At 38.0% G+C, this 15,860-nt stretch overlaps 1 protein-coding gene across 2 annotated transcripts; it reads left to right on the top strand.

Moving 5' to 3' along the window:
* LOC18773721 (probable mannitol dehydrogenase) lies at positions 1,357–15,057 on the top strand. Of its 2 annotated transcripts, none has more exons than XM_007208174.2 (5): positions 1,357–1,488; positions 1,661–1,774; positions 10,603–11,116; positions 11,263–11,416; positions 14,316–15,057. In XM_007208174.2, exons 1-5 carry the CDS (start codon positions 1,385–1,387, stop codon positions 14,519–14,521), a joined length of 1,092 nt encoding a protein of 363 aa, XP_007208236.2. In that variant the 5' UTR covers positions 1,357–1,384; the 3' UTR covers positions 14,522–15,057. The 2 variants fall into 2 exon arrangements, with proteins under 2 accessions (XP_007208236.2, XP_020421950.1); XM_020566361.1 differs by having other exon boundaries at positions 11,263–11,420; positions 14,320–15,057.

Here is a 15,860-nt window from a genome sequence, read left to right as displayed (position 1 = left end):
ACGACGCAATATTTGTTTTGCGACGTGGAATCTTTTCATTTTACGTCGTTAGGTTTAATATAACCGACGTGGATTTGAATTTTTAAATTATGAATAGAATTTTTTTTCCCGTGACCTTTCAGTTTATTTTTCAATTACAGTGCGTTATAAATAGAGTTTTTTTTTCCGGAGGAAATTTAAAATGAAGGAAATTAATGTTCTGGAATATGTAAAGTTTATTTTTTGGATGACAGATTTAAATAAAATAAGAATATAAAAACAACGACTGTTTTTGTATTACTGTCGTCGTTTTTCGTCGTCTTAAGTAAGACTAAGACGACGTAATATATTTGTTGAGCGACGTTGATTTGTTTTTTAAACGTCGTTAGGTATAATATAACCGTCGTTGAAAATTGTCTCTCTGATTGCAAATTTGCAACGACGTTAGGTATAATATTTGTAGATACACAAACGCACACACATCATCAACTTCCAAAAAATTGTCTCTCTGATTGCAAATCTGTATCATCTGTTAAGATTATGATGTGGAACAGAGTTCCATCTGGTAAGATTTCGTAACCCTTGGGATCTCAGACAAATCTGATTATGTCGGCGGTTTTCTATATAAACCGTCGTGGTTATTTCAATTCTTGTCATTAAGTAGATCTACCGACGTAGGATAAGAAAATCAAAGAAAAAAATTGTTAACAAAAATTCTTATTAAGACGACGGTTTAAATTAAAGGTACGACGTATAAAATTAATAAATACGACATTAAATTTTATTGTACGATTTAAAGATAACGTCGTAGAACTATACGAGAATGACGTCGATATATTTATATTTTCCGTCGTTGTACATTAATTTAATACGGCGATATTTTATATTTTAAAGCCGTGGATTTGTTTGTAATTATACGGCGTCTTATACGAAAACCTCGTCGTGTTATTTTATGAGTAAAAACGGCGGTTTTTATTGAAATCGTCGTCTTTACTTTCTACGTCGGTCGATTCATAACTTCTGCCGATCTTTGTTGGCATTGATTTTACACTGCGGAAATCTGTTTCAAATAGACGTCGGTTGTTTAATTAGGTATGTCGTTGTTTTTGAACAGCCATTTGAATCTCCATTTTTTAGTTGTCTAAGGTTGTATTACACAACGGTGTTTTTAGAACCGTCGTCTTTTTAAAAACCACAACGGTTTTCACTTAGACCGTCGTTGTTTTCTGGTCGTCTTTCACTTTTTGTAGTAGTGATTGGTGCGTTACTTTCTTTCTTGAAGCTTACCCAACCATATGCTATATATCTCTTCGTAAACCCCCAACCAAGACACAACACTCTGCCTCATTTCAATTCTCTCAAGGTACATATACAGATCATACACAATATTGATTAAGGTACAATAATGTCTCAAAAAATATCAGGGGCCGAAGAACAAGCAGTGAAAGCCCATGGATGGGCAGCTAGAGATTCCTCTGGTGTTCTTTCTCCCTTCCACTTCACCAGGAGGTATTTGAGTTACTTGTTCTTCCCTTTCCACACCATTTTGCTAAATCTTACGTGACAATTTTTCGTTCATTTAAATATCGGTTCACTCTGGACCTCATTTTGAATTATTAATGCTTAAGATATAGGCTTCACCAAACTTGTGTGGTTTTTTTATTTTTTGGGGTACTTGCAGAGTTAATGGTGATAATGATATCAGCATGAAGATACTCTATTGTGGAATTTGCCACTCAGACCTTCACCTCGCTAAGGACGAAGTGGGAATGACCATATATCCCATTGTCCCAGGGTACATTATTTAATTTATTGGTTCAACTAAGCTTAGTACATGGAATTTAATCTCAAATGTCACCCTATAAATAATAAGCTTAGTACACATTTTGCTGCTGTCAGACGTGTGCTGCGCTATTTGGCTGGTACTCTGACTCACGGCATTCATTTCACCTCTGGTGATGTTCATCTGCAAGCCTATTCCAATGCAGACTGGCAGGTGATGTCAATGATCGTCGGTCCACGACAGGGTATGTTGTCTTTCTCGGCAATAATCCTATCTCTTGGTGTGCTAAGAAGCAGAACACTGTCTCTCGTTCCTCGACTGAAGCAGAATACAAGGCTCTTGCTACCACTTCCGCTGAGTTATCCTGGCTTCACCAACTTCTATGTGATCTTCATATCTTTCTTGATCGTCCCCCTGTTATTTGGTGTGACAATATTTCGGCTTTAGCCCTTGCTAGCAATCCTATTTTTCATGCACGCACTAAGCACATTGAGATCAACTTCCACTTTATCCGTGAGCGTGTTACTAGGGGTGATATGCTGGTTTCTCATATTCCTAGTAGTAATCAACTGGCTGATATATTCACTAAAGGGCTGCATACTTCTCAGTTTTCTTATCTTCGAAACAACCTAATGCTTAGTCCCCCAAGCATTAGCTTGAAGAGGGATGTTAGTCTACAACCCAAACCACCAGAATGAATGTAACTCATGATGCACGTGTCTGTTAGGATGGTCACGTGTCTGTTAGTTAGTATGAGCTGGCTAATGAGCTGGCTGGTTGTTATTGTTGTTAATCTGTTCTTAACTTAATTCACTAGTTAGCTAGCTAGAAGGGATATATAAGTCTAATTGTAAACTCTGTAAACAAGTAAGATGAGAAAATCTGTTTGAGAACTCTACTCTCTCTCTCTCTCTCTCTCTCTCTCTCTCTCTCTCTCTCTCTCTCTCTCTCTCTCAATACTTCTAGTCTGAGAAGCTTGATCAGGTTCATCCATGGCTTCCATGAAGAAAGCTTTCATGGTATCAGAGCATTACCTCTGCATATCGTGACTAATTTCTCTATTCTGCTGCTCACGTCTTAGCTCATATCTCTCTCGCTCGTCTTTTTGAGGTTCTGCTTTCTTCTCAATTTCTTCATATCTTTGTCATTTTTCTTTGTCTCCATTTTTCAATTCTTGCCTGTTCGAATTGGTCTGCCAATACACTCTCTTGCTTCGTTTCTCTCTGAACACAGTCTGAATTTCAGAATTTCTGCATTGGTTGATTGTGTGCCTAAACCCTAGCTTCTGTTGAAAATGGGGAAAAGCTCTGTTACACCAATTGATTTGCTTCATAATGCCTCCAATTATATTACTTTGAAATTGGATGATACAAATTACATGCAATGGAGCTATCAGGTTGCGAAATTTCTCAAAGTTTATCGACTTTCTGATTTTCTTGATGGCACGGTTACGGTGCCTACTGATCCTGATAGAGATGATTATCTAGACTGGGAAGCAATGGATACTGCTATTTTGAACTTAATTGCTGCAAGTCTCTCAGATGATGCTTTCTCTGAGATGATGAATTGTAAGTCTGCTACGGAGGCCTGGAATACACTGTGAGATCGTTATTCTTCGATCTCTGAGCTTAAGATCATGCATCTTAAGAATAATTTGCATGGAATGTAGAAAGGAACTGATTTTGTGGAGGTCTATTGGAAGAAGGTTCGTGCAGCTCGACAGCAATTGTCAACTGCTAGTCATTCTATTTTCGATCAGGATATGATTTTGCTTATTCTCAAAGGCTTGCCTGTGGAATACAATCCCTTCAAATCTCATATCCGTGCTCGACTAGTTTGAGTTACTCTTCCAGAGCTGCGTGATTTACTGATCGAAGAAGAATGTGATTTGGATGCTGCTGCTAAGTCCTTTAATTCTCCGATCATGACTGCTATGGTTGCTCAGAAGGGCACCGTATCCTCATCACCACATGTTGCTCATGGTGATAATTTTCACTCTGGTTTGGTTGATCATGGCATGAGCAATAATTTTCACTCTGGTTTGGTTGATCGTGGAGGTGCTAATCCAAATTGGCAACCTAACTGGAATCGAAGCCTGAATTATCGTGGTCGTGGCTCTTAGTCTCGGGGCAGATCATGGAATAATGGTGGCCGAGGTAATACTTGGAATAATAATGGTCCTAACTGGAATGGTGGTAATAATGGTCTTAACTGGAATGGTTCTACCAATCAGTGGAATCACGGTCGTTAGTCTGGAAATTCCTATGGTCAATGGAACTAAGGATCTAGTTCGTGGAATAACAATGCTGGTTTCAACAATACTGGTCCATGGCATCCAGGGGGCAACTCCGGTTCTTCTCCTCAGTATTTTGTCTCTCCGAACTCCAGCCCTGGTGTTTTGTCACCTTCACCCACGGCTCCACCAGTTTCCACTGCTGCATCTTCTCCAGCTACTGAAACATGTCAAATCTGTCTCCAGTTTGGTCACACAGCTCCTAATTGCCCACATCGCACCAATTTCTCATATCAAGGCACGCCTCCATCTCCAGCACTTACAGCTCTTACTGCAACTGCTAGTGGCTCATTCTCATATCCCAACATATGGCTGACAGACAATGGTGCTACAAACCATATGACATCCGATCTTCAGCTGCTCTCCAACATCACTCCTTCCACTTCCATGGATAATGTTACTATAGGTAATGGTACTGGACTTAGGATTGCTAATGTTGGTAGATCCTCTCTTGTCTCTGGTCATCAAGTCTTTCATCTACTTGAGGTCTTGCATGTTCCTAATCTTGCCACTAATCTGTTATCGGTTCATCGGTTTTGTCTTGATAATCATTGCCAGATTTTATATAATGCATTGTGGTTCCAAATCCAGGATCTGCTGACAGGACCCGATCCAAATTTCGCTTTGGAATCCGAGCCAGACCCTGTGCATGTCTGACACCTGGCGGATGTCGGGCACAAATGACCTATTTGCCCTTCTATGCAAAGCACGATAAAATAATAAGGTTGACTTCTACCAAAAATTCGGCAGAGTTTCCCTTGTAACTGGCTCAATACCAAAATATTTTCACCTGCCAAACAAGTATATATATATATATACAACCAACTGCAAGCATACGTATATATACTTGTCAATAGTTCAATTCTCAGTTTAGAGCAAAACATCAGAGCAACTACTAAGAATTTACAAAGGCGTTAATGTGGATTCCTGTGCATGTCTACTGCCTGGGGGCGCAAAACAACAAAAAGGGTGAGTGGACCCAAAAATAAAGTTTAGAAAATAGCATATGAACATACTAACCCCACTGTAAAAAAGCAGTTATACAAACTAGCTTATTCTCTTTATTTCTGAAATCAATGCATGTATATAATTATACATTTTGAAAACAGTTTAAAACTATCACCTAGGTGTACCTTTATATCCGTCAATTCCTTGCATCACCATGGGTGACACATACTCGCAGGTCTAGGTGACACGAGGTCAGTCCGAGCCGCAACTCGCAGGATTCAGGGGACCGTAGTCCACCTTTATCCGCATTACTCGCTCCACACGAGTTTGAGTACCAAGGAACTTGTGGGGCAACTATCAAGCATGCTGACTAAACCGAAGGCAACCAATATAATCCGAAGGCAACATTTAATCTCTGGGTACAAGGTGATTTAGGAAAATATAAAATTTCTTAAGAAAACCTGCTAGATAACTGAATTCCTGTAACCTTTAAAATTCTGCTGCCATTTATCTGATAATTAACGAGAATATCTTTTCCTATATTCTTTAAAGGAGATTTCACTTGGCAGCATGCAACATAAAATATTTAACAGAATAAAACAGCTTATAACTGAAACTGAACTGCTTAAATTCATTTATTAAAACAAAGAGTCCACTCACTGATAGTCCGAGCTCGCTAGACCTCTTGAAGGTCCCTCCTGCGAGTCAACTGGTGCCCGGGTGCTTGATTCAATGACCACAATATTCTATTAATACAATATAGTATTAAATTAAAACCCTAACTCCCGACTCCTAAAAGTACGTGCGTCAAATTTAAAGTTATCCTTATGCCCATAAAAGCTTTCTTTTCACGTGGGATAGTTTAGCGGTCTCTTGGGACTCAAAAAGCGCTAAAGTCCCAAAAAGATCAACCCGGGACCCCACGGGTCCATGACCTCACAATATGATTCGGAAGCCGCTAAAAGGTCCAATATGTCCAGGACACATGTCCAGAGGGTATTGGTATCGATCGGACGGTCGGATTGATCACGATCGTGTAATCGCATAATTCTAAACCCTAGCCCTAGGGTTGGCGATTTCAAAGTATCCCAAACTCCGATTTACAATCCGTTGAATCCTACACGATTCTGAAATTATCTAGAATAACATATCTGAAAAAGATTACAACCCAACGACTCAACTATATTGAACCCGGAAATCGCACAATATGGAAAATCCGTTCGAGGCTCAAACGGTATCCAAATTGAGATCCGCGAATTCCTACGTGCTCGTGACAACCTAAGGATCACATTAGGACACAGTGTCACTGCACTACCCTTGCCCACGCGCTGCCACACGCGCCGGCAGCGATGGGTGTCCAAAGCGATTACGCATCGCCGGAAAATCTCAAAACCACGGCTCCAAACTCCTACCCTAGGTATAACACCATATTTGGAACCACTTTTGTTCTTAGATTTACCCCAAAAACTGACCGAAAGTGGCTGAACACGGAGGCAGAAAATCAGCCAAATTCCAAATTGAAAACTGAGCTAGTTACGGTCAAAATCAATGCAAACCTACCCAACCATCAGCTAGAGCATGGAAAATAGGTAGAAATCCATACCTTACTCGACAAATTTGGAGAAGAATTGAAGGAGAACGAACAGGTTGAAGTTTCTGTCAAAACCGATCAGTTTTCTGCAGTTTCCGGCCAGCGCTGGCAGTTCCACGGGCTGAGAGTGATCGGAGAGGGAAGAGGAGGCGGTGGCAGTTCGAACAAGATCGGTCTCATGGCCGGTGGTGCTCTGTTGCGGCGACGGCGACTCTTGGAAGGTGACGGGAAGGAGGACAGCGGGAGAGGGAGAGAGAGAGAGAGAAAGAGGAAAACTGAGGGGGAAGAGAGAGAGTGAGGGTTTTAATCTGATTTTTCTAATTACCATTTTGCCCCTCGTAATATTTTAATCGTATTTTCTTCGTTAAAACTCCGATTCGAGCTCACTTCGTGTCTATGAACTCATTTCGTCGTGCTCTACACAATGGTGTATGTGAAATTGTCAAATTCCTTTTCGGTCAAAAAGTTAACTTTTCGTTAATAATTATTCCAAAGGCAAAATTGTCTTTCCTCATAATAAATTACTAATTAAATATGAATTTTAGGTTTGGATCATTACATCTGTAGGGGTAAATTCTGTATCAAGGACAGTGCCATAATGGTCTTTATCCACTTCCAACAAGGACACCTTCTCTTTTTCCTAGCCTGGTTGCTTTTCATGGTCACAAAGTGTGCCATACTCTGTGGCACTATAGATTAGGTCATCCTTCTCATGATATTACTAGTTCTATGTTAGCCAAAGCTCATATTCCCATTTCTCCTAGTTTGCCACATATGTGTAGCTTTTGTTTACAAGGCAAGATGTGTAAACAACCATTTCCATCTTCACATGTTATGTCTCAAATCCCTTTTGAAGTGATACACTCGGATGTCTGGGGTCCTACTCCCTATTCCTCTTTGCATGGTCATAGGTACTGTGTAATTTTTCTTGATGAGTGTACCAACTTCTGTTGGTTATTTCCATTAATGAAGAAATCTGATTGTTTCCCTACTTTTGTTCATTTTCTTGCCTACATTGCAAATCAGTTTGCTACTTCCATTAAGACTTTCCAATCTGATGGTGGGGGTGAATATGTTAGTAAAGATTTTCAGACCTATCTTGTTTCCAAAGGAATTTTACACCATAAGTCTTGTCCTTACACCCCTGAGCAAAATGGAAGGGCTGAAAGGAAAAATCGCCACTTAGTTGAAACTGCTGTTATACTTCTCACTACTGCTGCTCTTCCTTCCAAATATCTTTTTCATGCATTGTCCACAGCTAACTATCTCATTAATAGGATGCCATGCAAGTCCTTAGGTATGGAATCTCCTATTTCTAAGCTGTTCCACAAAGAACCCAATATTACTCTTTTGAAGGTGTTTGGATGTGCATGCTACCCTTTATTACGACCCTATACTCAATCTAAAGTGCAACCTAGGTCTGAACAATGTGTCTTTTTGGGGTATACTTTGGATTATAAAGGTTATCTTTGTCTAGTACCCAAGACTGATCGCATTTACATCTCTCGCCATGTTATTTTTGATGAGACTTGTTTTCCTTTTAAGAGTTCTTCCTTTTCACGAGACAGTACCAAACCACTAGAATTCACACCACTGCGCCCTTCCCTTTCTCCTAGATCTTCTCTACATTCTGCATGCACTCTTAGACTTGATGGTTTACCAGAGGCTCCTTCTTCTACTACCCAATTAGCAAGTCCAGTATCTAATGCAAGGGAAGTTGTCTCTTCTGTTGATGTTATTGATTCTTCTACTGAGTTTGTACAGGATCAGCTACTGCCACTACAGGATCAGGTACCAACAGAGTCTTCCACTCAGTCAGTTACATTATCTTCTTCTCATGCGCATGCCTTGGATCAGTCCCCTTCCCTAGATCTAATTGTGGACCTTCCTGCTCCATCTATTAACTCACATCCTATGCAGACTCGCTCTAAGTCTGGTATTATCAAGTCTCGCCATGGTTTCTTGGCTGCCAAGTCCACAAGTGGTCCTTCTCCTCTCCATGAACCACAGACTTATTCTCAGGCTGCCAAGGTTTCAGAATGGAATCATGCTATGGTTTATGAGTTTCGGGCTCTTGAAAAGCAGCATACTTGGTCTCTTGTTCCTTATCAACCCTTCATGAACATTGTTGGTTGTAAATAGGTGTTCAAACTTAAGAAAAATGCTGATGGTTCCATTTCTCAGCACAAGGCTTGATTGGTTGCCAAAGGGTTTCATCAAGAAGCTAGTCTTGATTATGATGAAAGATTCAGCCCTGTTGTCAAGCACTCTACAGTTCGATTGATCCTTCCTTTAGCTGCTCAATATCACTGGTCCATTAAACAACTTGACGTGAAGAATGCTTTTCTTCATGGTGTACTTCATGAGGAAGTATATATGCAACAGCCCCCGGGTTTTGTAGATTCTGCTCATCCTCATCATGTGTGCCGCTTATTGAAGTCACTTTATGGGTTGAAACAAGCTCCTCGAGCTTGGAATGAGAATTTCACTACTCATTTGCTCACCCTTGGTTTTATTCAATCCTTGGCTGATACATCTCTGTTTGTTCGCGTGTCTGGGAGTGATCTTCTGGTTCTCCTCTTATATGTTGATGATATCATCTTGACTGGGAATAATAGTGTCTTGATTCAGCAGACCATTACAGCTCTCATTCGTGAATTTGATATGAAGGATCTCGGCCAATTAACCTATTTTCTGGGACTCCAAGTTCAGTATACTTCCACAGGCATTCATGTTAATCAATCCAAATATGCGACTGATCTTCTTCTTAAAGCTAGTATGACTCAATGCAAGCCTTGTTCTACACCCTGTTTACCTACAGCAAAGTTACTCAAGTTTGATGGCACCCCTCTCTCGGATCCTACACTCTATAGAAGTCTAGTGGGAGGGCTTCAATATCTTACCTTCAGCAGGCTTGATATTGCTTTTGCCGTGAACACTCTTTGCCAGTTTATGCATACTCCTACAGATACACATTTTGTTGCTGTCAAACGTGTGCTGCGCTATTTGGCTGGTACTCTGACTCACGGCATTCATTTCACCTCTGGTGATGTTCATCTGCAAGCTTATTCCAATGCAGACTGGCAGGTGATGTCAATGATCGTCGGTCCACGACAGGGTATGTTGTCTTTCTCGGCAATAATCCTATCTCTTGGTGTGCTAAGAAGCAGAACACTGTCTCTCGTTCCTCGACTGAAGCAGAATACAAGGCTCTTGCTACCACTTCCGCTGAGTTATCCTGGCTTCACCAACTTCTATGTGATCTTCATATCTTTCTTGATCGTCCCCCTGTTATTTGGTGTGACAATATTTCGGCTTTAGCCCTTGCTAGCAATCCTATTTTTCATGCACGCACTAAGCACATTGAGATCGACTTCCACTTTATCCGTGAGCGTGTTACTAGGGGTGATATGCTGGTTTCTCATATTCCTAGTAGTAATCAACTGGCTGATATATTCACTAAAGGGCTGCATACTTCTCAGTTTTCTTATCTTCGAAACAACCTAATGCTTAGTCCCCCAAGCATTAGCTTGAAGGGGGATGTTAGTCTACAACCCAAACCACCAGAATGAATGTAACTCATGATGCACGTTTTTGTTAGGATGGTCACGTGTCTGTTAGTTAGGATGAGCTGGCTAATGAGCTGGCTGGTTGTTATTGTTGTTAATATGTTCTTAACTTAATTCACTAGTTAGTTAGCTAGAAGAGATATATAAGTCTAATTGTAAACTCTGTAAACAAGTAAGATGAGAAAATCTGTTTGAGAACTCTATTCTGTTTCGCTTACTCTCTCTCTCTCTCTCTCTCTCTCAATACTTCTAGTATGAGAAGCTTGATCAGGTTCATCCAGGGCTTCCATGAAGAAAGCTTTCACAGGGTACATTATTTAATTTATTGGTTCAACTAAGCTTAGTACATGGAGTTTAATCTCAAATGTCACCCTATAAATATTGAGAAGGCATGAAAATAACTCGGAAAATAATATGCATTTTCATCAAAATTTTGCAGACATGAGATTGTAGGAGAAATGACAAAGGTGGGGCGCAATGTCACAAAATTCAAAGTAGGAGACATAGCCGGAGTTGGGTGCGTGGTGGGTTCATGTCGCTCATGCGACAACTGTACACAGGACCTGGAAAACTACTGCCCCAAAATGGTGTGGACCTACAACAAACACCACGAAGACGGATCAAGAACCTTCGGTGGATACTCCGACAAGACAGTAGTCGATGAGCACTTCGTCGTTCGAATCCCCAAAAACCTTCCACTACAAGGTACTGCCCCAATGCTGTGTGCTGGGATTACAGTTTACAGCCCTATGAGATACTTTGGACTGATGGAGCCTGGTAAGCATTTGGGTGTGGTGGGGCTTGGTGGCCTTGGCCATATGGCCGTGAAGTTTGCCAAAGTTGTTGGAGCAAAAGTTACTGTGATAAGTACCTCCCCCAATAAGAAGAAGGAAGCTGTGGAACAACTTGGTTTTGATGAATTTCTGATTAGTCACGACCAAGAGCAATTACAGGTACATTAGCTAGCAATAATTCTCGTTTTGAGTAACGCCTACATGCACTAATTTCTTCCAAAAAATTATATTTATTCTTTGTACTTTTTTTGGGTCTAAATTTATTCTTTGTACTTGCATATCAATATTGCACTATATGGAATTAGGCTGCCATGGGTACAATGGATGGTATCATCGATACAGTTTCAGCCGCTCACCCTCTCTTGCATTTGGTTGGCCTGTTGAAGACCAATGGAAAACTAATTCTGGTTGGTGCTCCAATCCAGCCTCCTGAGCTACCAGTTTTCCCTTTAATCTTGGGTAAGTTCATTTTATTTTCGGCCTAGTTTTGCTCAGTACTTTTTTTTTTCAGCGTAATCTAAACTCTATCTCTAAGACCAAAATAAACTAAATTCTGTGATTTAATTACTAGGGAGGAAGCTTGTTGCTGGCAGTGCAATTGGGGGAATGAAAGAGACCCAAGAGATGATAGACTTTGCAGCAAAGCACAATATCACAGCAGATGTTGAAGTTATTCCAATGGATATTAACACTTATATAATACAACAGAACCCACAGCTAACACGAAATTAAAACCCAATCAAATAGACATTAACACTTACATAATACAATAAATTCAAAACTGTATAATTCATATATATAATAAATACATAAAATAATTTCAGTGTTAAATAGATAAACAAACCAAATAATTTGGAAAATTAAATTCAACATAATTAAGTAATAAAATATCTTTTTGTATTTTGAAATACTCGCAAAAATTCCAAGAAGAAGAAAAAAAATAACAAGCAACAGAGCAAGAAAATTACAGAACACATAAATACAACCAAACTAGAGCCAATCCAATCCTCACTTAGATGCAAAACACATAAATTCTTAAAATTTCAATTTTCAATAATCCCAAACAACTATTTATCAATATTGCAAATTGAAATTTGAAAATGCTTGTTCAATGGTTGAAATTATAGTTGGTTGTTTGGGATTTGAAAAAGCTAGACGGCAGCATCATCCTCTTTGGAAAAGATATAATTTCTGCTTGATTTTGGTACTATTTTGTTTTTCTACTTTTTATAGAAGAAACGGAAACGTTATTACAAGAACAAAAATGATCCTATCCTAAGGGGAAGTATCATACTACCAGGAATAACTAGCATGCATCTTGAAAGGAAAGATAACTGATTTTGAAATAATAATAAAAACCAGCTATATATATTTGTACCATTTGTAACCACGTAATTAAGGTCAATTAATTCCCTAAAAATACCATATATATTTTGAACGTAATTATATATTTATGACTATATATTTTGACTCTCTATATAAATCGCACATCGTCTCAACTTTTTAACAGGACAAGTAAAGTGAATTCTAGAAAAAAACGATGGCCAAGTTTACAATCCCTTGTTTCGTCCTTATTTTGGTGCTCTTGTCAACCACCGATGGTTTGTTTCAATGATCTTCAATCATATATATTTTATTCTTTTCCTATTAGTTAGGCTTTTCAATTAAGTATTTACAATCTCCTATATATGGTCAAACAGATGTCCATGCATGCAAGCTATTAGGGTTTTTTATTATTTCTTTTTCCTTTTTGGTTGTCATATCAATGTATGAGTTGATAGAAAACTCATATTGGATCAATTTTAATTACTATTAATCTAAGAATTTAGGGTTTATTCAAGTGCATAAACCCATATTTACACTTGTTTTTTCCGTAAATATTTTGTAATATAATTTTATATATTGCACAAGTCCATGTTACTATTTTATTTTTTTTATTTTTGGTTCATGTCACGCTAATTAGATTATAATCTTTTTTTAGAATTAATTAATAGTGTTTTTATTTTATTTTTTTATTTTCAGTTTGGAAGATAGCAACTGTTGAAGGTTCCAAGTGTTGTACTGATCATCCTGAACTTGGAAAGTGTGTCCCTGGTGCGGATGACAACCCAAACGGTGGAAAATGCTGGACATTTTGCACTTCAGGTTGTGAGAAAGGAGGCATTTGCAAACTATTTGGCGACCATCATCATTGCCATTGCTTATGTTGATTTTCTTTCAACCCTATTCCATAATATTATTTAGTTAACATTTTAATCTAATATCCTTAAGTTGGCTGGGTAGGGGGGCTCCTTCCCCACTAGCCTGGATCGTCATCTCCTCCCTACCCAGCCTAGATTGTCATCTCTTATTTCAAGCATATGTACCCTTCTTTCGTTGAATAAAATTATTGGCTTTTTGGTTATTTTTGTGTGCTCAAGCTTCCCTTCCCGATTCACTTACATACGCTCATTTCTCTATTTATTTTTTTTCGGTGTTTGAAATAAACCATCAATTACGATGTGTCATCACACTACAAGAAAACTAAGTATTTACGGTGCGTCATTTACACAGTGCATTCAGCGCTTGCCGTAATAGGTCAGTATTTATGGTGTGGCGTGCATTGAATGCACGCCATAAATGAAATTGTTCATCTGTTTTTTATGGTGTGCTTTTTACATAGATACCCTGCAACTTTTATATCCTAGACATAAACTCGCATATTTTTAAACATCTAACTAAAACCCAAACTTGTAAGATATATATGCCTTATTATTATTAACTAAATTACAATATATGCGATCTATCGTCATATTTTGTATTTAATTTATTTTAAAGCATGTCATTAACTTCCTAATTTGTTATTGATACTCCCTAATTTCTAAATTTCATAATTAAGAGGTACGCTATTAGAATGGGCACAATAATCGGGATGCCAAGAATATTAGGATTGGGTGTTTTAGCAAGTTAAACTCAAAACTGAAATATTTTTGTTCACTGCTTTAACTTAAGGTGTATCATTATCACATTTTTTAATACTAAACAATGATTATGTATGAACATGTGTCAAGTATTTTAAATGGTAGCAATGATATACCTTGAGTTAAATTAATGAGCAAAACCTGAGTGTTTTGCCACGTGACATGTTTATGATACAGTTTGCAGTGCAGTGAATGTTTATTGATATAAAATATAAACCATTATATAAAACAAAAATCGAACTAGAAAGATCTATGTGATGTCAAGAGATGCACTGTAATCGGGATGCCAAGAGTTTATCAGATTGTCCATTAATAGAAGAAAAGTAAAAGAAGACTATAAGGGTACAAACTCTATCTCTAAGACCAAAATTAACTAAATTATGTGATTTAATTACTAGGGAGGAAGCTTGTTGCTGGCAGTGCAATTGGGGGAATGAAAGAGACCCAAGAGATGATAGACTTTGCAGCAAAGCACAATATCACAGCAGATGTTGAAGTTATTCCAATGGATTATGTGAACACTGCCCTTGAACGAGTTGCCAAGACTGATGTTAAGTACCGCTTTGTCATTGATGTGGCAAACACCATAAAATCTCCATATTGATATGAAAATAACTTCCTAGCCAACATGCCTTGTTTGGCAATAAGATGAATTGCTAAGGATCATCATCGCGCACATGGGATGTTTGGCCTTATTAATTCCATAGAGACGAAGAATATATTTTAAGATGCACAAGGGAGTGCTTAATTTTTTGTCGTGTGTATCTTATTCTTGAAATAAAGTCGATGTTTATGAAATTTTTGGGCTATTAATTTCTAGGCAAACTTTGTTACTCATTCTTTGATATGAGAGCTCCATATAAACTTCTCTAGTCCTCTTAAATTTTTCAGGTGAATGTTAACTTCTAGTCTTTACTATCATCAATACCTGATTGTTACCTCAAGAGTTGGTGGTGTAAAAGTTCAGAAATTTGTTTCAGATGAAAAAAACACGAAAATAAAAATAAAAAATAGTACTTTCATTCGTAATTCATGACAAAAACAATACAAGCTGCAATCACAATTAATTTTTCTAATTCTGAACCAATTGAGATATAAATTTCACTAAAAAGCTCTATTAATTAGTTTTCAAATGCATATATATATATATATCATTACTACAAAAATTGAAATAGACGACGAGAATTCTCATCGTCTAGAAGGTTTTCAAACCGTCATGAAATCGACCGCCATATTTTGATACATAAAACAACGACGGCAAATAACCGACGTCGTTAAGACATTCAACATCATACCAAAATAATAATCGACGTCTAATTAATATATAAATAGCATAAAAAGAAAACTTCGACAACATTATACGACGGTTTTTTAAAAACAGAGACGTCTAAAGAATGTTACATATCAAGAACTACATAAACACCGACATAAAAAAATTTATCCACGTCTCTATTTGAAGGAATACCCTCGTGTATAACGTAGAAACCGTCGTGGTTAACATATACTACGTTCACTAAATAAAATAAAAAATTGATGTCTAAAATATATAAAAACGCAAAAAAATGAAAACTTCAACAAACTTAGACGACGCTTACAGAAAAGAATAGACGTCTAAAGTATATTACATGTCAAAAATCATACCGTAACCGACGTAAAATGTATTAACCACGTCGCTAGGGAGGAAAAAAAATCATCTTTTTAAATATATTCCACGTCCATTTCTTGCGAGAACCGACATTTAAATGGTAAAAAAAGCCCATTGGACAAAGTTAGCAAACGTTTTTTTTTTTAAAACACTGACATCTTAAAGATTTAACATGACACACCTTTTATTGAAAAACGATGTAACAACTCCTAACCACGACTCCTGTGGTAAGACATTAAAAATTATTTTGACGGCGTGAACAGGAAAAGAAACGCCGTGGATTAGTGCTTGAACGATG

Source organism: Prunus persica, chromosome G6 (genome assembly GCF_000346465.2).
Source record: "Prunus persica cultivar Lovell chromosome G6, Prunus_persica_NCBIv2, whole genome shotgun sequence".
NCBI lineage: Eukaryota > Viridiplantae > Streptophyta > Magnoliopsida > Rosales > Rosaceae > Prunus > Prunus persica.
The sequence above is the reverse complement of the archived record's forward strand: the minus strand, read 5'-3'. Positions and strand labels throughout refer to the sequence as shown.